The sequence below is a fragment of the Chroicocephalus ridibundus genome, chromosome 20 (genome assembly GCF_963924245.1).
Source record: "Chroicocephalus ridibundus chromosome 20, bChrRid1.1, whole genome shotgun sequence".
NCBI lineage: Eukaryota > Metazoa > Chordata > Aves > Charadriiformes > Laridae > Chroicocephalus > Chroicocephalus ridibundus.
In genome coordinates this window covers 2,303,020-2,322,142 of record NC_086303.1, presented here as the reverse complement: position 1 = coordinate 2,322,142, position 19,123 = coordinate 2,303,020, and the positions used below count along the sequence as shown (strand labels likewise).

At 54.9% G+C, this 19,123-nt stretch overlaps 1 protein-coding gene across 7 annotated transcripts; it reads left to right on the top strand.

Moving 5' to 3' along the window:
* The first annotated feature begins 7,437 nt into the window (after positions 1-7,437).
* On the top strand, positions 7,438-18,751 carry KCNA2 (potassium voltage-gated channel subfamily A member 2). Of its 7 annotated transcripts, none has more exons than XM_063356496.1 (4): positions 7,438-7,612; positions 8,585-8,828; positions 9,792-10,179; positions 10,894-18,751. In XM_063356496.1, exon 4 carries the CDS (start codon positions 11,143-11,145, stop codon positions 12,640-12,642), a length of 1,500 nt encoding a protein of 499 aa, XP_063212566.1. In that variant the 5' UTR covers positions 7,438-7,612; positions 8,585-8,828; positions 9,792-10,179; positions 10,894-11,142; the 3' UTR covers positions 12,643-18,751. The 7 variants fall into 7 exon arrangements, with proteins under 7 accessions (XP_063212566.1, XP_063212567.1, XP_063212564.1 ...); XM_063356497.1 differs by having other exon boundaries at positions 8,350-8,828; positions 11,062-18,751; XM_063356494.1 differs by having other exon boundaries at positions 8,350-8,828.
* The last annotated feature ends 372 nt before the right edge of the window (positions 18,752-19,123 follow it).

Sequence of the window (19,123 nt, the reverse complement as noted above, 5' to 3'; positions counted from 1 at the left end):
GGACTGGACGTGGTCGGTGCCGACAGCTCATCTCCCCCGAGTCGCATTTTATTTACCAACTTGTTGGCTTTTGGAGGGAGAAGCCGAGAGGAGCGCAGAGGCTGTGGGATGTGGGTCAGGCCGGGGGTGGCACAGGGTGACAACAGGCGGGATGTCTCATGCTTCATCTCCAGAGGTTATAAACGTCAGCGGGTAAATGCCACCGTGGCAGTAGCGCAGCGGAGAGGGTTTGGAGCCGCACACGGAGCAAGCACTGGAGCTGCCTGAGTTTGTGATCTAGAAATTCATCTTAAAATAAGGGTCTGGAGCAGCTGGGCTGCTGAAGGGCTGGTTTCTGCTGTCCTTTTGGCTGATGTTTTGCTCACCTCCATACCCGAGCATCCCCCCGTGGGGACTGCGTGGCTGCGGGCATTCTGCAGCAGCACGGCTCCGCACGCCAGCGCGACGTGAGCCATAAATCCTTCACTCGCTGCCTTGAAATTTGCTGCTTGGAAATTTCCCTGGGTGCCATTTCCTTCTTGCGTTATGAAGAATTATCGATTCGTCATTCCCTGCTCACCGTCTCACCGCCACGCAGGGTTTTAATGACCTGTGTCGCATCCCTCTTTCCAAGCCAGAGCATCCAGGTCTTCCAACTGTGACTTTTCCAGGATGGTCCAGGTTGGAGTCAGGCTCCTGCTGGATATTTCCTCTCTCCCCAGCCCGTGCCCTGCTAAGGAGGGCTCATATTAGACACTTTGCTTCCTATCTTTCCAATAGATCTTGGTACTTGAAAAGATCTTCCTGTCTATTCCAACCAGTGACATCCTTCTGCATGTGATGGCCATCCCTCTGCCGTCGTATATCCCCGTGGGCTTATAAAATTATATTATAAACTAAGATTATAATTTCCCTCATGGAAATCTCCTTTCCTTAACACCACCTGGTTCTGCCCGTTTGTTCCTACTCATTTTATTGATATGCTCTTGAATTTCTTCTACCAGAGCTTCAGTTTTAGGACCTGACTGTGCTCCACCGCGGGCAGCACCGGTACCGAGGGTTTAGGCAGCGTTTTGCCCTGCCAGGGTTTGTGAAGGGTGGAAGCAGATTCTGCCTCCTGCTCTTCCAGGCATTAGCATGCGAGTCACCTCTTGATTTATCCGTCGGCATGAATGAGACATGAGCCAACGAGCGGAGATGGGATGAAGACACCAACCAACAAACGTTGTTACGGAGGTGGCAGATGCTTGGCTTTGCAAAGGGGGGCAGGACAGAGGTGACCACGCTCTCCTTGTCTGTCCCAGGTCGTGACCTCCACCACGTGCGGCTTTGGGCAACCTGCCTTCATCCCAGTATGGGGCCCAACAGGAGCTGGTGTGCACAGAGCTCCTGAGCTTCAGGTCAGGGCTACCTGGGGCTACCTGGGGCTACCTGGGGCTACCTGGGGCTCTGTCCCCTCTGTGACCGCAAGAAAGGAAATATTCCCCTGGCTTCATGGGGTCATGGAATCACAGAGGGTGCTGCAAGGATGGTCGTTCCCAAGGACCCGGCCCGAGAGTGGTGGGGATTTCGGATGCTCCCAGGACCTTCCTGCAGAACAGAAGCGTTTTCTTTATAGCCCAGCATTTCCGCACCCCCAGGGGAATTACGCACAAACTAAGGGAACTGGCAGGGTCTGGACCACGCATCCGAGCAGGGACGAGGGCTGCTCTTTCTCCAGCCGAGTCACCAGCCACACGGGTGGTTCTGTGGCTCCCATGGGTGCTCGGCGCGACGGCAGCCCCGGTGGGTGCTGCTCGTCTGGGAAAGCGTGAGCTGAGAGCGAAAGGTGGGGAGGGGGAGAAGGGGAAGCCGGGGCTAAAAATAGCTATTTTTGAAAGAAACGGATGAAAACCTCTTTGAAGAAGTGAGGGGAGAGGGGGAGGGTTTCCATGGCAACGGGGAAGTCTGTCTCTTCCCAAAAGAGGGGGTGGGAGATGAAGAAATAGTAAATACGGCAGAGAAATGACAGGGAAGAGGATGCTGCGAGTCGGTGGCATTCCCCAAGGATGGAGGGGAGGGACTGCGGGGTCCGAGCACACCTGGATCCTGGGGGGGCAGAGGGGGCTGTGACACTGCCTGTCTGTGTAGCCCTGGGCATGTCACCTCGTGTCCTCCCCGTGTCACCTGCGGCCCGGCGGCTGTCGCCTGCCTGAGTCACCGGTAAGAACAGCGAGTCCAGAGCTCCTGGGGAGATCCTTGCAGGGCCAGGTCAGGGTCACTGCGATGGGGCATCTCCAGCCACTCCCGGCAGCTGGGCAGCGGCGATAAAATAATGAATTTCCTCCAAACCCTTTCAGAAAATGGACAAAATCATGGGTTTTTTTCTACTAGGAAATTTCCACCATGGCACGGCCATTTCAAGGAGGGACCTGCAGGGGAAGGGAGCCGCGTTGGGCACCAGAGACACGGGGTCTTGGCTGGAGGGTGAGGGCAGCGGGGGGTTATGGTGAGGTTGGGGGCCAAGCTGGAGGGGGCTGGCGGGGCGCGTGACTTGGTTTGGCTCCCAGTCTGGCACGATCCACGATTTGGCAAAGCTCATGACCTGGTGTGGCCCACAGTTTGGCATGGCCCATGGTTTGGCACGGCTCACCATCTGGCACGGCCATGGGGCTGGCATGGCCCATCATTTGGCCCAGCCCAGGATTTGGCCCGGTGGGCTGGGTGCTTTGAGCTGTGCCGCGCAGTGCCATCTCCTGGCTGAAGCTACCACAGTGTCGTGTCCACGGTGTCATCGTGCCCCGGTTGCCATCGTGCCCATGCCACCAAACTGTGGGGAAGACGCTCCCCAGCCTAAACATCCCCATCGCCTGTGTCTCCTCCCTGAAGCGTCTCCATGGGGGAGGAAGAGAAGAGGCAAATCATCCTCTCAAGCCACTTTTCCTCCCAGTTTGCTGTCCCGCTGCTCCCCGGGGAGGGATGAATGTCCGGGGGAACATCTCACCCCACTCCATGGCTCCGGTCAGCTGCTTCAGCAGCTCTTGGCCCCCACCCTGCACCAGCAGAGACTTGGGCTGAGACCCCAGGGGTCCAAAAATAGCCTCTGTGGGGCTGCTTGTCCCATTTGTGCTGCGATGGGAGATGCTGTCACCCTGGTCACCAGCATGGGGAACCAGTCCCGGAACTGATGGCTGAAAGGGGTTGTGCCCCATCATGGCAGTGCAGAGAGGACCTTGAGGTCACCTAACCGCTCCCTCAAGGCAAAGGCAGTCTGCCGACAGCTGCTGGCCATCTCCACTGGAGGTTTCTCCCATCTCCCCTTAGCCTTCTCCTCCCTAAGCTCAACAACCAGAAAGCTTCAACGTTTGGCCCTATTTCCCTGCTTCTTGGTGAGCATCACCCCCCCGGAGCTGGAAGAGGAGGGATGCGCCGTCCGGCAGATGGGCATGGGCTGGCTCAGACCTGGGGAAAAAGAATCATCGGAGAGACAACGAGATGTTTATCATCCGTCCTCTGTCTCGGGGTCACACGAGCCGCCCTGGCTGGGCAGAGCGGGCGTTTGGTTGGTGTCTCGGATAAAGGCGCTTTTGGAGCCCTGAAGTGACTCCATTTCCTTGGTGCCTTTGGAGCGGGACTGGAAGGACGGAGGCGCATGGCCGGGTCCTCTCAGCGCGGAGGCGGTGGCCCACAGCCAGCCTGAGGGGACACCAGGGCTCAGCTGACACCTTAAATAAACCCCCAGCCCCAGGGAGGGATGGGGGAACTTTATCCACGGGCGACGCGCAGGCTCGTGAGCCAGCGAGCTTTCTTCCCAGAGCCGAAAGCACTCGCCCCTGGCTGGAAGGAGGCGATTGATTTCTTTTCCGTTCGCTAATTTGGCTTGTCCTGGCCTTTTTGTTTGTGCAAGTGAAATAAAGCGGCTTTGAGAGCCTTTTAACCGGAGTGGCTGGAGCAGCCCGAGCGGGAGGCACCCACCCAGGACCGATGCTCGCCCTGCGCCAGCCCGGCAGCGGGTCCATTAGCTCTCCTGGAGCGAGCGGCAGCCTGGCATGAAATATTCACAATCATCTCGGCGAGCTCCAAAGCCCTCAAGAACTAAAGTTCTTTACCGTGTTTCGGTTGAGCTAAATGACTTTTATTTTCAATGAACGGTGCCCGGCTCCTCTCCAGACCGGCCGTTCAGGCTGTTGGAGCATCTTTGGAGGCAAAGATGTTGCAACTCGGCGATCTTGACCAACCGAGAATTCAGAGCTGTACCCAAAGGAGTTATTTTTAAAACAATCAGATGTTTTATTATGAAAACCACCTTGGAGAAATACAGAGGGAGATTGTGTTTAACATTAACTTTGCAGATGGGTGATATTTGCTGGTTTCCCTTGGGTTGTGGTGTGCCTTCCCATGGACCAGGAGACCCTCCCAGGGACCAGGAGATCCTCCCAGGGACCAGGAGATTCTCCCATGGACCAGGAGATTCTCCAAGGGTATAGGAGATCCTCCCATGGACCAGGAGATTTTCCCATGGACCAGGAGATTCTCCAAGGGTCCAGGAGATCCTCCCAGGGACCAGGAGATCCTCCCAGGAACCAGGAGATCCTCCCAGGGACCAGGAGATTCTCCAAGGGTCCAGGAGATCCTCCCAGGGACCAGGAGATTCTCCCATGGACCAGGAGATCCTCCCAGGTCCCGCAGAGCCCAGCATCGCTTCTCGCCCTGCTCCTCCTTTCCTGCGCAACCTTGGGCAAACCTCTGAACCTCCCCCGTCTCCCCAGACAGGAGGAGCCGCCCTGACCCACCTCACCACGATATTTTGGGATCCACCAGCAGCACCTCCTATGGCGGAGCAAAGTCGGCTCCACGGGTCCGTGTCACTTTGTTCCCTGTCTACCTTCATTTTTAGATGCCGTGCCACCGCATCGGGGCCACCGACGTCTCTCGGTGTCTCCTCCTCTTGCCACCACCCACCGAGGCGCGGGTGCTGGGGGCCGGGAGCTCAGTCCTCTGACGTAGGCAGCGGTGGGAGGTCGGATGCTTTCCCCGGAGGGTGACTCACAGCCCCGGGAAACTCGCTTACAGCTTTCACAGCTCCTAAAACGACACGGGGCCCAGTTATGTCAACCCCTTCGCCTGGAATGCCGGGGCTTGGGTGGAGATGGGGACTCAGCACCCTGCCTCGGCCATGCCCGCTCTGCTCAGCACCATGGTCAAGCTTCGGTCCAGCTCGGCTCTTCCTCCTGGCACGGCTGCTGGTGTCCACTCCAACCCTCAAAGTCCCCCTGGCTTTGCAGGAGGTGGCATGGGGTCCCCAGGAGGGACACCACGGGGAGATGCCACCATCGGAGGCTCTGCAGGACGCATGAAGGTGGTGGGACAGGGTCTGTCCTCTCTGGAGAGCTTCTTCCACCCCTCCCTGGGAGGGAGCGAGGGAGCAGCTGGGCTCAGGGCCGCAGAGGGAGACTTGGCTGCCCGGGACGGCGACGTGGCATGGGGCTGGGGGTGGGTCGTGCTTTGCAGTGTGACACTGGGACTTGAGTTTTGCTGTTCTGGATGAGGCCAGTCCTGGGGACACCCTGCCCTGGGGGTTTCATCCATGCCCCCACAGCACCACGTCACGGAGCATCCTCCAGACCCACCGCCAGCAGGATACTGGGGCCGGGGGCGGGGGAAAAAGGGAAAAAGCACATTTTTGCTTTTTGTTTATAAGGTGTGGGCTGGCTGCAAGCCCATGAATACACTTGGGGGCTTCCCGGGGAATAAATGCAGGAAGGAAAGGGGAGCTCATCCGCTTCCTGGTGGGACCTGGGCGCCAGATCTCCTGGTCCCCAGGACATCCTCACGCCAAGTGATTTTCCCAGGGCCAAACACACCGATGGGGTAAGGTTTCTGGTTTGGATGACTATAAAATCCATTTGGATAAGAGAAACATTCCAGAAGGGGCTTATTTTTTAACGATAACATCGATGTGAAGGCATCGGCTGGTTAAATCCCTGTAAAACAGACAAGTGGGTGCCGCGCATCAGCTCGTCGAGTTCTCTGAACGGCTGGGTTACGCCGGGAGCTGTCAGCGTGGCGGAGGGAGGCGGGCGCAGACACACAGGCTGTAATAATAGCTCCACAATTAGGGTAGTAAATCAGGAGAGCGTCACTCAATTCAGAGAAATTCCCCCGATTTGCTAGAGACGGGATTTTGGCTCTTCGTACAGAGCTGGGTGCTGTTTATATGAAAAAAAAAACCAAACCAAAACCCACCCTGGTTTCGCAAAACCTTCGCAAGGCGGCAGCAGGAATAACAAGTTAGAAATTCAGCATCGCTGGAATTGTTCCCTGCCCGGCCTCAGTTTCTGCATATTGCATAAGGATTAGCCTCGGGCAAATCAGTTTCTGGATTCAGCCTACCCTGCTACGGCAGATCTGCCTTCGGAAAAGGCTAAAATGATGCAGAAAACATTAAAAAAAACCCTCATCCAGAGTAGCCTCCTGTCCAGTTGGATACGTGCAGTAGGAAAGCCCGTACGCCCAAGGGCTGTTTGCGGCAGGGAGCGAATCCCAACTTTGCCGTAGGGTTAGAAATTAATTTTCAATGTCGGAATCCGGCGGGGGGTGGGGAAACACGCTTTTGTTTCAAGGTGGAGCAGGGTGTTGGGAGGAGCGGTGGGCGACGGCGTCCCCCTCGCCCTCCCCGGTGCTGCCCCCAGTCCCTGGCTCTGCGCCACCCGCTGCCCCTGGCACCTCGGGGACCTAAAATAATATGGTTTAGCCCTACCGTGTCCCCAACATCCCCTGGCTGGGCATCACACTGAGCACTGGTTTCCTTGGGTAGTGAGGGTGGTCCATGCCATCCCTTCCCACCTCGGGCTGTTGTCCCTGGGGCGATCGCCGCCGGCCCGGGTGGCCCCTTGCCAATTTGACCACTGCACATGGGAACAGAAATATTTCCATCGCCTCCTCCGGTGCCCATGTTTGGCGGGTGGCAGGCGCCTCGTGGGACTTGTTGCTGCCCCGATGCTCTCCTTGGGGCCGTGGGGTGATGGCAGAGTGGTCCAAGCAGCAGCATCTCCCTCGTGCCCTGTGGCAGGGTTTCATCCATAGGTCTTAAAGCCAAGTTTGCAGGAGCTTGGCCATCTCCTTCCTTTGGGGATGGGAGATGCCTCCTTGGGAGCTTGTAAGTCAAAGTGATATCAAATTACCGGGTTTTACACCCTCACCCCAGCCACAAGCAGGACAGCGTGGTCCCTACGAGTCCGATCCTGCCCCATCTCCTTCCCCAAACCTGCGCGGAGCTGGTGGTTGGTTCTCCAATGGTTCCCCCCACCCCCCCGCCCAGATCTCCCCAGGCAGATCCAGGCTATTACCAAGAATATGGTATGGATCGGAGCCGCGCGGCGAAGCAGCATCACGTATCCAGGGATATGATTATTTCCCAGTGGTTGAAATCTAGGTCTCTTGCTTGGGAGGAGGGAGGCGGGAAGGGGGAAGGGGGGTGGGGGGGAAAGATGCTCATATTAATCTTATGAATATTCATGGAGAAGCTCTGCTGCCTTGGGAGGTTGACTCCCAGGGTAGGAGTTTGGGGGGCCGTAGGTGAGAGGTGCCGGCGGCGGCGCGGAGCCCGGCGGCTGCTTGTGCATTCGCCGCATGCCTGACTGCAGAGCCAATTGTAAGTTGGTGCCTTTTTCTCTTCCCCCCCCACCCCCACCCCGCTCCCCATCCCTTTGCATCCTTCCCCCCACCACCACCACCCCCCCTCCCGCCCTGCCCTGCTTAAATACAGCCTGCCCATAAACTCTGCAAATGGAGGGATTTGTGTTTCAGGCGCAAAGGCGACCTTGTCCTCGACATCTCACCCCGCCGAAATACCGGCATGGCTCCTGCCCGCAGTCGTCTCCGCAAGCGGGGAGAAAACTGAGGGTCTTTGGGCAAATCTTCGCCTCCTCCGTGCTCCCAACCCCCAGATTTGCATGAATTAACCCCAAAGATGCTTGAAAGGGGGAAGGTGGTGGTGGGGGTGGTGGTGGTGTGTGTGTTTGCTCGGAAAGCGTGCGATGGGGAGAAAGTCGGAGAAACTGAGTGTTGGGATGTGTGATGGCAACTCAGATGATGCCGTAACCGTCTCCGATAAGCACCAGGCATCACCGCTTGGGTTTGGACTCGGAGGAAGAAGCCTAGACCTCGTGCCAAATAAAAATCAACACGTTAAAAAAACATTAATAAGTAAATCTCTGTGCTGTTAAACAGAGCGGGGGTGTTTTGGGAAGGCAGAAAGGGGAGGAGGGAGTTTGCAGGCAGGAGAAAAACTGTATTTAGAAAAAAAAAAATAATACTCAAGGTTGGTTGATTTTTGGTGAAATGGGGGTCTGCGGCTGCCGGATATTTTATTTTATTTTTTTTTTGCAGCGGCAGAAAGATGGTGTTTGCGGTGTTTTTGCACGATGCTCGGAGGAGCCGGGGAAGGTCAAATCCAGCCGAACTCCTGAGCGAGTCGCTGGGGAGCGAGCGGTGGGGAGAAAATGCAGGAAAAGGAGAAAAACTGGGACAGATGCAGCCTCCTCTCCTCCGGGCCTGGCAGAAAAGGGTTAAGCGAAGCGGTTGAATGCTGCAAGCCTTGTCAGGGTTGTACTATTTTTTCTAGTGCATAAGGAGAAGGGAGAGGAGGGTCGCACGGAAAAGGGAAATTTCCAAGAAAAGAGGGATCTGCGGCAATATCTGCACCTGGGGTGATGAGGAGAGGAACCAACAGGCGTAAATGGCCGGAGACGGCTGAAATCTTTGCCGAGGAGATCGGGACCGCGGGGTTATTTTCCACCTGCCTCCCCTACCCGGTTCTGTAATCCTGGCTCAAAGTAGACAAGTCGAGTTGGAGCTGAAGAAGGGAGGTTAGAGGGGTTTGGGGTGGGTTTTTTTTTTTTTCTTCTCTTTTGGGAGGGAAAAAAAAAAAAAAAGAAAGAAAAAATGAGAGGTCGGTTGGACCTCTCTGGGCTGAGCATCTCCATGGAGGGAGGCAGTGCAGGATGATCTAAAGGAGCGCTCCTTAGGAGAAGGGATGCTGATGACCCCGCACCGACCGGGGACCAGACCCTCAACATCCCCGTGAGAAATTCCGCCCCACGGGAGTCGAATTCCCACGGGGGGGGGTGGGGGTGGGGGGGAGGTCGGCCGGCGGGGTTTGGCTTTTCGGAGGATGGATGCAGGTCGCCTAGGTCCCACAGTCGGGACCACGATGCTCGGGGCTTCTCGGAGCCATCGGGGCGGGGGGAAGGTGGCCTTGGAGGGGGGAGGATAGAGAGGGCCCGGTGTGGGGTGGGTTCTGTATCGCGGATGAAGCCGGAGCATCCTGAACCACCCGGGAACGCGACGCGATGGCGTGGGCGCTGCGCCCGGTGGGTACCACGGACCCCCGTCTCCTCGGCGGTGGTGGGAACCCATCGTGGCTTTGCAGAGCCTCAGCCGCTCTCGGGGCTGGGGAAGCGGGGGGGCTGCGTCGTTTCTCCACCCCCCCCAAAACCCCCCAATTCCTTTCGCCTGGCACCGTCTCCCACGGGCAGCCGGGCCCTGCTGCACGCCGGGGCGTTGGGCGAGAGCGGAGGGAGATGGGGCTCTGGTTTTTTCCGCCTTGTCGCTAGCGCGCTCTCGCCCTCCTCTCGTGTTGCAGTGCAGGTCGGCCGGGCAGCGGGCACACGGCTGGTGGGGAGCCGGGGGGGGGGAAGAAAAAAAAAAAAAATAAAAAAAAAAAATAAAAAAAAGGGGGGTGCCTGGAGGAGCCGGGGCTTTGCAGATGCTCCTTTGAAGCCCCCCCGCCCCCCCCAGCAGCTTGCTACCTTCTGGGTGTTTTTTTCCAGGCGATGCCACACCTCCCGAGGACACTGGGGACATCGGGGTTTGCTGAGCTTAGCATCTTTTCAGCGTCGGACCGAAGGCATCAGACAGACGCTCGTCTGCCCTGAAGTGCGGATCTGCAACAGCTACCGAGAAGACTCTGTCTCTCTGTCTCTCTGTCTCTCTTTCTCTCTCTCTCCAGTCCAAACCATTACAAGACCTGACTTCCACCATCTGGGAATCTAACCCCTTTTATGTCCCTTCTCCTTTTTCTACGATGACTCACCATTATTTTTAACTTTGAAGAGAGAGGAAATTATGGGGATCTTGGAAGCCTGTATTTCTCTCTAGGATTTCCCCAGGGTCAGATAATCGGTGTTACTAAGAGACACTAAGATTTGGCTTCTCCAGGTAATGTGATTTGTTTTCTGTGTGCCATGGTGGTTTGCAGAGAATGACAGGAGCCGGGACACCAGCGGTCGAGGAGGGGGAACTGCAGTGGTCCGCGGGGCAGCTTCCATCGGCGGCTAGCCGCAGCGCTCGCCCGGCTGGGGGCAAGGCAGGGAGGGCAGCATGTCGCCTTCCCCGCTCGATGGCCAGGGCAAGAGGATGGGGAAGGCGTCCGACTTAAAAACCCGGCGAGGAGAGGAGGGTAGATCGCCTGCCATTGCACGGTTAAACCTTAACCCTTAGCTGCATGCGGGGGAGTGAGCTCAGCCCGGCCTGCCTCCCCCCGGCACCCCGCGGGGTCCCCTCCCCACCTTAGGGCCGGAGGGGGTTATTTTTCTTCTTTCCTTTCTCCTCCCTTCCCCTCTCCTCCCCCTCACCCCCCGCCCCCTGCCCCCCGCCTTTTTTTTTTTTTTTCTCTTTTTTAATTGGAATTTTTAATTTTTAGCCAAAAAAAAAAAAAGTTGTGGTTGGCCAACGTCAGTTTTGCCAGCCTGGTTTTGGAATAGGTGACGGTTCCTCAGGTGTTTTCTCTCTTCCACCTAACGGGTTTAGGCGGGAGTTTCTGAACTCTGTCCCGAAGAAGGCAAATTAACCCCCCCCAGGAAGGGCATAGGCACGGTAGCGAAGGGAGCCGCTCTCCTCCCCCCAACTTTACTTCATCTCTCTCTTTCTCAGCAGGGGCAATTTTCTTTCCTTTTTTTTTTTGTTTTGTTTTTTTTTGTTGTTGTTGTTTGTTTGTTTGTTTTTAGTTTAATTTCATTTATTTTCTCTTTCTTTTTCTTTTAATCATCCCTTCGCCTTTTCATGAGACACTTCCAAACCTACGTACCTGTCCTTCTGCAGGATAGTAGCCCTGCCCTGAATCCGATCCCACCACCGGGCCCTGGGAAGAGTTTAGCATAAGGATTTCTTTTAAACCCCAATATGACAGTTGCTACCGGAGATCCTGCAGATGAAGCTGCAGCTCTTCCCGGTCACCCGCAGGACACGTATAACCCTGAGACCGACCATGAATGCTGCGAGAGGGTGGTCATTAATATTTCGGGGCTGCGCTTTGAGACGCAGCTCAAGACGCTCGCCCAGTTTCCAGAGACCTTACTGGGGGATCCTAAAAAGAGAATGAGATATTTCGACCCACTCCGGAACGAGTATTTCTTTGACCGGAACAGACCCAGCTTCGATGCGATTTTGTACTATTACCAGTCTGGTGGGAGGTTGCGGAGGCCGGTTAACGTGCCCTTAGATATCTTCTCGGAAGAGATTCGTTTCTATGAACTGGGGGAAGAAGCGATGGAGATGTTTCGGGAGGATGAAGGCTACATCAAAGAAGAGGAAAGGCCGTTGCCTGAGAACGAGTTTCAGAGACAAGTGTGGTTGCTCTTCGAGTACCCCGAGAGCTCGGGCCCTGCCAGGATTATAGCTATTGTCTCCGTCATGGTGATTTTAATCTCCATCGTCAGCTTTTGCCTGGAAACGTTGCCCATTTTTCGGGATGAGAACGAAGACATGCACGGCAGCAGGCTGAGCCATCCCCCCTACTCCAACAGCAGCATGGGGTACCAGCAGTCCACCTCTTTCACAGACCCCTTCTTCATCGTGGAGACACTTTGCATCATCTGGTTCTCCTTCGAGTTCTTGGTGAGGTTTTTCGCCTGCCCCAGCAAGGCTGGGTTTTTTACCAACATCATGAACATTATAGACATCGTAGCCATCATTCCCTATTTCATCACCTTAGGGACGGAGCTGGCCGAGAAGCCGGAGGATGGTCAGCAAGGCCAGCAGGCCATGTCCTTGGCCATCCTTCGAGTCATCCGCTTGGTGCGGGTCTTCAGGATCTTCAAACTCTCCCGGCACTCCAAGGGGCTGCAGATCCTGGGCCAGACTCTCAAGGCCAGCATGCGGGAGCTGGGCCTCTTGATATTTTTCCTCTTCATCGGCGTCATCCTCTTCTCCAGCGCCGTCTACTTTGCCGAGGCCGACGAGAGCGAATCCCAGTTCCCGAGCATCCCCGATGCCTTCTGGTGGGCCGTGGTTTCCATGACGACTGTTGGCTACGGAGACATGGTCCCCACGACCATCGGGGGGAAAATAGTGGGTTCCTTGTGTGCCATCGCTGGCGTATTAACGATTGCCTTACCAGTGCCCGTCATAGTCTCTAACTTCAATTACTTCTACCACCGGGAGACGGAGGGAGAGGAGCAGGCTCAATATTTGCAAGTAACCAGCTGCCCAAAGATCCCCTCTTCCCCTGACCTAAAGAAAAGCAGAAGTGCCTCTACTATTAGTAAGTCTGATTATATGGAGATTCAGGAAGGCGTAAACAATAGCAATGAGGATTTTAGGGAGGAGAACTTGAAGACAGCCAATTGCACCCTAGCTAACACAAACTATGTGAATATCACCAAAATGCTAACCGATGTCTAGTCGCTAAAATCTAGTAACGTATTTAAAGCTGAAGTGGAACAATTGCAGATATTGAGTGCTGCTCTGCATTGTAGTTAATAACAGTATTTTCTACGGTGTATATTTGGTTCTGCATGGGAAGCAATAGCTGTGTAAGTGACTTTTAACCTTTGATTTCCACACCGAATAAGCGTTCGTGCGAGGAAAAAAAACCACAAAAACCCAAAAAACAACAACCACAAAACAAACCCAAACCATTTCGTTTCCCTTCTCCCATCCCAGGCTTGTGGGTTTCCAAAGATCTGAAGCGGTCGGGCGTTTCGAGCGATGGGATGGGGATGTTGGGGGGCAGCTCCGGACCATCCCGGGGTACCAGGAAGGCCGGTCCCTTGTCCCGCGGAGCTGGGTGACGGCCAGTTTCCAGGCTGGGAAAGGTCAGGCAGAGCTTAACGAAGGGAAGATGCAGTCGTGTGGCCGAATTGCTTGAAGGCTCAGGTTTCCGCCCCGGGAATGCCAAGTGCGAACGCATCGCCCAGGCTCGTGTTTCATAACTGAAAATGCTGCATGCTGCAATAGTTTCAGCCACTGCAGTATGCCAGTGTGAGGCCCAGGGGAGGGATAATTAGTATGACGGCACATTATTTATTAAGTCTTAAATTTTCTATGCTAGGCATCGGGAGGGACGAGTAAATAAATCAAGCGCTTGGATTTGATTTATTTATTTAGATGACACTTCCATCACCAATATTTCCAGGATCACCAAAGACACCTCCACAAAGACACATTGAAAATGAGTTGGAAAAAGCATCTTTTTTTATATCTATATATAAAACTGGAGCAACTATGCTGTGGCCTACAATATATTTATACTGCAGTGAAATTTAACCAGTAATACAGTACAGCTGCATGGGTATTTGTTGCATGAATCTGAATATTTAATACACACACAAATATATATTTTCTTAGTAGACTATACAGTATTCATGTTTATAGTGTTTATAGATTCTCCGGTGGCTCGAAGGAGATTCATGGAAGTTAAAAAAATCACCGTTATCTTTAAAAACTGGATGGGGAAGGCATGTGCTGACAACAGTTTGATAGATAACAAGGCAAAGCCTGAGTGTCCGAGCATCCAGACGCGAGAGCCGACTAACGCGAGCGAGGGAAGGTGAGCTGAAAGTTAAACACCTGCACTCATTATAGGGCGAGTAATTAGTCATTAATCTTGGTGTCAGGAGCAGAACCCATGGCGGATCGGAGAGGGCGCGAGGAGCAGGTGGAAGAGCAGGTACCGGCTCTCCTGACTTGTTTGTTCAGCAATTTTCAGCTCTTTCCTGTACAATTATCGTGTGTGTGTGTATATAGATATTTAGAGAGCGACTATAGGGCCGAATCCTCAGCAAACGTGAGCACTTGGAGCATCAGGGACTTCCCGGCTCAGGGGTGCCGGGATGGTGGGACATGGGCTGGAGCAGGATGCCCTGCCCCGGGGCGCCCGTGGGATCACCAGGGCAGGGTGCGTTTTGGGCTGGAAAACACCTTTTCAACCATGCAGAGCCTCAGGGCTGGTGGTTTGTTCCTTTGAGGTGGAGGCGGCGCGTGCGGAGGGCGGGCTGGACCCGAGCTGGCACCTCTGAGCCTTGGCTTTGCCCCCTCCCAGGGTTTTAGGAGGGGTGAGTCGAGGCGCAGAGACCCTGGGGTGGTCTCTTCTTCTTCTTCTTCTTCATCCCCGGCGTTATCTGGGGATAGGCGGGAGCTGTCGGGCCAGGGGGGGTCTCGCCTGCTTTCCCCATCCCCGTCAGGGTTTCCTTGCGTTTTCCCCCCATTGCTGCCAGTCCCCGGGGATGGGCGCCCCGTTCCTCCGCCCAGCCGGGGAATAGAGGGATGCAAACCTCTTCTGAGGTCGCGGTCGAGCAAAACCTCCCCGGGCTGTGGGTTGGGGTTTAGCAGCCTGTTGAGTTGGGGTGAATTTGGGCTGAATCGGGGCACGGGCAGTGCTGTACCGCCGCGGTGAAGTGTGGGCACAAGGAGGGAAGCCCATTGCAGAGCGTGCCGGGGAGGTCAATCAAAGCCTTCCTGAGCTCGGAGAGGAAAAACCCTACAAATAACAATAAAATAAACGGTGCTAGCGTATTCTACAGCAATGGTTCAAAATGCTGCTCTGGGGCCAGCTCCATCCCTCGCGCTGATGTGGCTCCACTCAGCCAGGTGGAATCACTCCTCGTTTTTACTTGATGGATTGATTGATTCAGGCCTGGCTGTAATTAATACCCAGTGTCCATGATTAGTGCATGAGAGCCCTGGCTTCTGCTGGGTGCAAAGGACCAGCAGCATCAATGCGTTGGGTCTCAAAGGTGCTCAGCACCACGCAGTGTCGGACCCCCCAGCCTGTCTTTAATTACATCTTGTTATATTAGGAGCCCTCTCCTCCCTCTCTGCTGCCGCAGCTCTGAAATGGGACCCCCTGAAGCTCGTTAACACCTTAAACACACACATAAAAAGAAGCAATGCAACCGAAAGCAATAAATCTCTGCTTCTGAAGCTTGTCCCATGGGACGGGATGGGGCTGGAGCGAGCCACTGGCTTGGGCACGATTCTCAGGGTGGTGGTGGGCCAGCTTCCATGGAGCTGGCTCATCGGATGCCCGACGTGCTGGGATGCTGCCCACCCACCCGTGGGCGCTCCTACCAGTGGGCGGTCCCATCCCTGGTGGGTGGGAAAGCACCCAGGGCAGGTTGCTGCGGGGTTTTTTGGGAGGGTGCTGGCCCTCAGCGAGACTTTGTTTAACGCCCGCGGGCTTCCGATGCTTTGGGGCGAGCGTCTGCCAAAGTGCTGGGTGCGTCTTGGGAGCACGAGCGCTGTTGTGGGTCGATAGGGATCACGGGGTTTTTGGAAGAGGTGCTGTTTTGGCCATGGTGTCTCCGTGGGCTTTCCGAGGCCGGGCACAAGGGGAGAGCGGGTCCGTGAGCAGCATCAGGCACATCCAAATCCACGCTCCAAGCTGGGGGGTTCCCAGCTGTCTTGGGAACCCCCAGAGCCACATCACAGGGATGAACGGTGCCGAAGAGCAAGAGACCACGTTCCTCCTGTTGTCACCGATGTGAGCTGACATCTGTCCCCACGGCAAGAGCAGCACGGCCCGTCCCTTCCTTGGGATGGATCCTGCACCTCTTGTGCTGATCCAGGCAGATGTTCCTGGGGAAAACGAGCCGTGGTGGGAGAGCGTCTCTGCTGCCCTCGGCACAGTGTTCGGGAAATAGGGAACGCACCCGGAGAAGCGCCGGCATGTTTGGTTCAGGGCAAAAAAGGTCTGTGGGGGCTGTGACTGGAAGCGATCTGTCAGGCTGCACAAAGCAGAAGGGTCCAGGTTTCTCCCCCGCACGGAGAAACGGTTCCCCTATAGCTTTTAATGGGATTTGTGCCTGCAGGTCGGAGCTCTAGTGCTATTTCTAGCTTTGCTTCTGACTCACTGATGTGATCTTGAACCAGTTTTTCAGGAGGAGACTGTGATTTTTTTTTTTTCCCTTTTTTTTTTTTTTTTTTTTTTTTCTTGAGGAATTTGGTTTGAGAGACTCTGGGCCCGTTTCTGCGGAGATGCTGAGCATCCCAAACTCCCCCTGGCTCTGAAAGTGTGCAAAAATGAGCATTGGCTCATTCAATCCTCAGTGCAAAAATGGCTCGGGCTGAGGATGCTAAATTAGGGACCGGGGAGGGGGAGAGTCCCACCATCGACGTTAGATGCATGGGGCCACCAAACGTAGGTGGTGTGGTTGCCTCTCCTCCTCCCGTGGAGACGTTTGCCGCTCTCCAGGGCTGGGATGGAGGACTGAAGCTCTCTGGTGCGAGAAGGTGCTCCTGGGTTGGCACCCAGAGGAGACGACACCTATATTGTAGTTTAATCCTTTGCGACGTGGTTTTTGGAGAGATGGAAAGCGGTGATTACAGCGCAGGTTGTCTTCTAACACCCAACCACACGCCTGGACCCGTGAGCAACCCGTCAGCTCTTTAATACCTTCCGAAATCTCTGCTAAGGGCAATGGGGTGAGGCTCGTACACCAGCTGGACGCCACCAAGTGATTAGGGCTGCTTGGAAAAAATTATCTGTATGGGGTGATGCGTTTTATCAGGAAAACTAATCTCTGCGGCGATGTTTGGTGTCAGAGTCCTCCAGATTTGAATCCAGAGCTATACGAAGAAAAGGATCTCTAGATTGGTGTTATGAGAGTGTAGCACGTGGGTGTATAAATATGGGCATATTTGTGCATAAATACACAGAAGGAGAGAAAAAGACAGAGGGGGAGGAGGTATTTCAGGAAGGGCCTTGCTTTGTTATCAGATAATTCCTGGGTCAGCCCTCGAAATTGCTGCCAAAGTCTTGTAGCTTTTCCAGAGCTTGCAATACGCTTAGGGATGGGCCCAAGCGAAGGAGATCGGGATCCAGCCTTGGAATTGGGAGCATCCCGAGGGGCTGGTGGTCTCCGGCTCCGCATCCCTCTGCAAACCGGCAGCTTTGCAGCGTCTCTGCTCTGGATCCCGAATCCCCGGCTTGGGCCCACCGCCACCGTTTCTGTGACTGCGCCGGCAAAGCCGAGCAGAAGTTGAAGGGATCTGTTTGAGGCGCGAGCGCCCGGCGGCACCGGGTGGCGTTTTGGGTGGGGTTTGTTTGTGTGGTTTTGTTTTTTTTTTTGTGTAATGGCTGGATTTCAAGTCCCTCAAATCATGCTGGTTTTTGGTCCCAGGGTGGTGGCAAGAAGCATCTCCCAGTTTTGGAGCTGGGGTGGGTTTATCTCAAGGGCCATGGAAGGGTCCCAGGGGTTTCTTCTGTCGGTGGGGGGCTGGTCAGCATGCTGTGAGGGCGAAAGGGGAGGAGGAGTCAGCCCCAAAGCATTTTGTTTTGCACCCAAAAAAAAGGCTGTGGCTCCCCCCTCACACCCCTGGCAGCATTCAACCCCCTCCATGGCCAGCGCATCCCTTGGTCCCTCCCATCGAGGACCGGCTGCTGTGTCCCACTGGGAATCCCAAGGGAGGACAAGGTCCCCCCCGCCATGCAGCAGCCGCTCTCCTGCCCCCGGCCAGAGCGCTGCCCTTCCCCAGCCCCGTGGGAACGGTGCCCCATGGCCTCGCTCTCCCCGTGACGTTACAGCATTTGGCTGCCCAAATTTCATCCCCCGCCTCTCAGAAATGGCTGCCTCAACCCTGCCGCATCCCATCACAGGGGAGAGGGACCAGCCTCCGGTGGTGTAAATCCCTGAGACCACAGCGCTGATTTACACCTGGGGACCAGATTCCCCAGCTGTATGTGATGGGAGAGAAATTCCTTATCTGTGTCTTTCCTCTGGGAGGGACAATTTGGCTTGTGGGAGAAGGTGGACATCACGTAACCACGCAAGGTCCCCACCTGTGGACCCTCGTGGGGACCACGTCCCCTCCCCAGCCCTGCCTGGCTGTCCTGAGCTTGGGCTTGGTCTTTCGGGTGTTGGTTTGAATTTTTTTTTTGGTTGGTTTTTAATTTTTCTGCTGCCTCGAAGACTGTAATTATCTGTTTGCACTTGCTCCCTCGTTGCTTGAGGCTGCGCTCTTGTCCTCCAGTGTCATACGCCGAAGCGCAACGGGGAAAAAAAAATGGGTATTGGATCAACCCTGCGTGCGGTGCCTAATTTGAGCGAATCGATAGGAAGAGGAAATCCAAGAAGGACTCATCCTAAGGATGCTGGAGCCGAACCTTTTGTTTCCATGGTTACGGGAGAACTGGGACCAGGAATGGAGAGAGGCCTATAAACTGTTAAAGGAGGACTCGTGGGAATTTCAAGTCATTTAACCATGCGTTTGCTAGACAAAAATTTAGACACCAGCTGTATCCGAATTGCACAGTGTGTATAGACGTTACTGCTCTTATTGACGCCGCGGGGGTGTCCTGGGGGTCGGGCGGATCTACGGGCTGAGAGGCACCCGGGTCAATAAGGCTGCCCGTTGTATATAGGTATACAGATCTGTGTACATACGTATTCCAAATGAGCATTTGCTGTCTGGTTTATCATGAGTGTATATAATTTATTCTTCACAGAGTATCACAATTTTTGTAAATATCGGCACTAATTAAGAGAAAATAAATATGTATATTATTGAGGAGTTATTTTGATATCGGTTCTGTGGAGGGCGGGGAAGAAAAAGACAAGAAACTGTGGTTTTGGTAGGCGGGGTATTTTTTTTTTCCCTGTACTTCCAAACCTCCTGTGAGAAAGGAAAGAAACAGCCTGAACTGTGGAAAAAATCAGTTTGTGCTCCACCATCAGCCGGTCTGCAGGGGCTGCTGGAGGGGGAACCCCCTGGGAGGAGCTGGTGGGTCTCGGTGGTGGGCACTGGTGAGGATGGACGTGCTGAACGGTGCATATGGGATCACCCACGGCATTTACTCCAAAGAAGCTCCAGCAGCCACACGGGTGGAGGAGAAGGGGCTGGAGATGGGGTCAAGCCCATGTCGCCCATCATTCCCCACTCTACT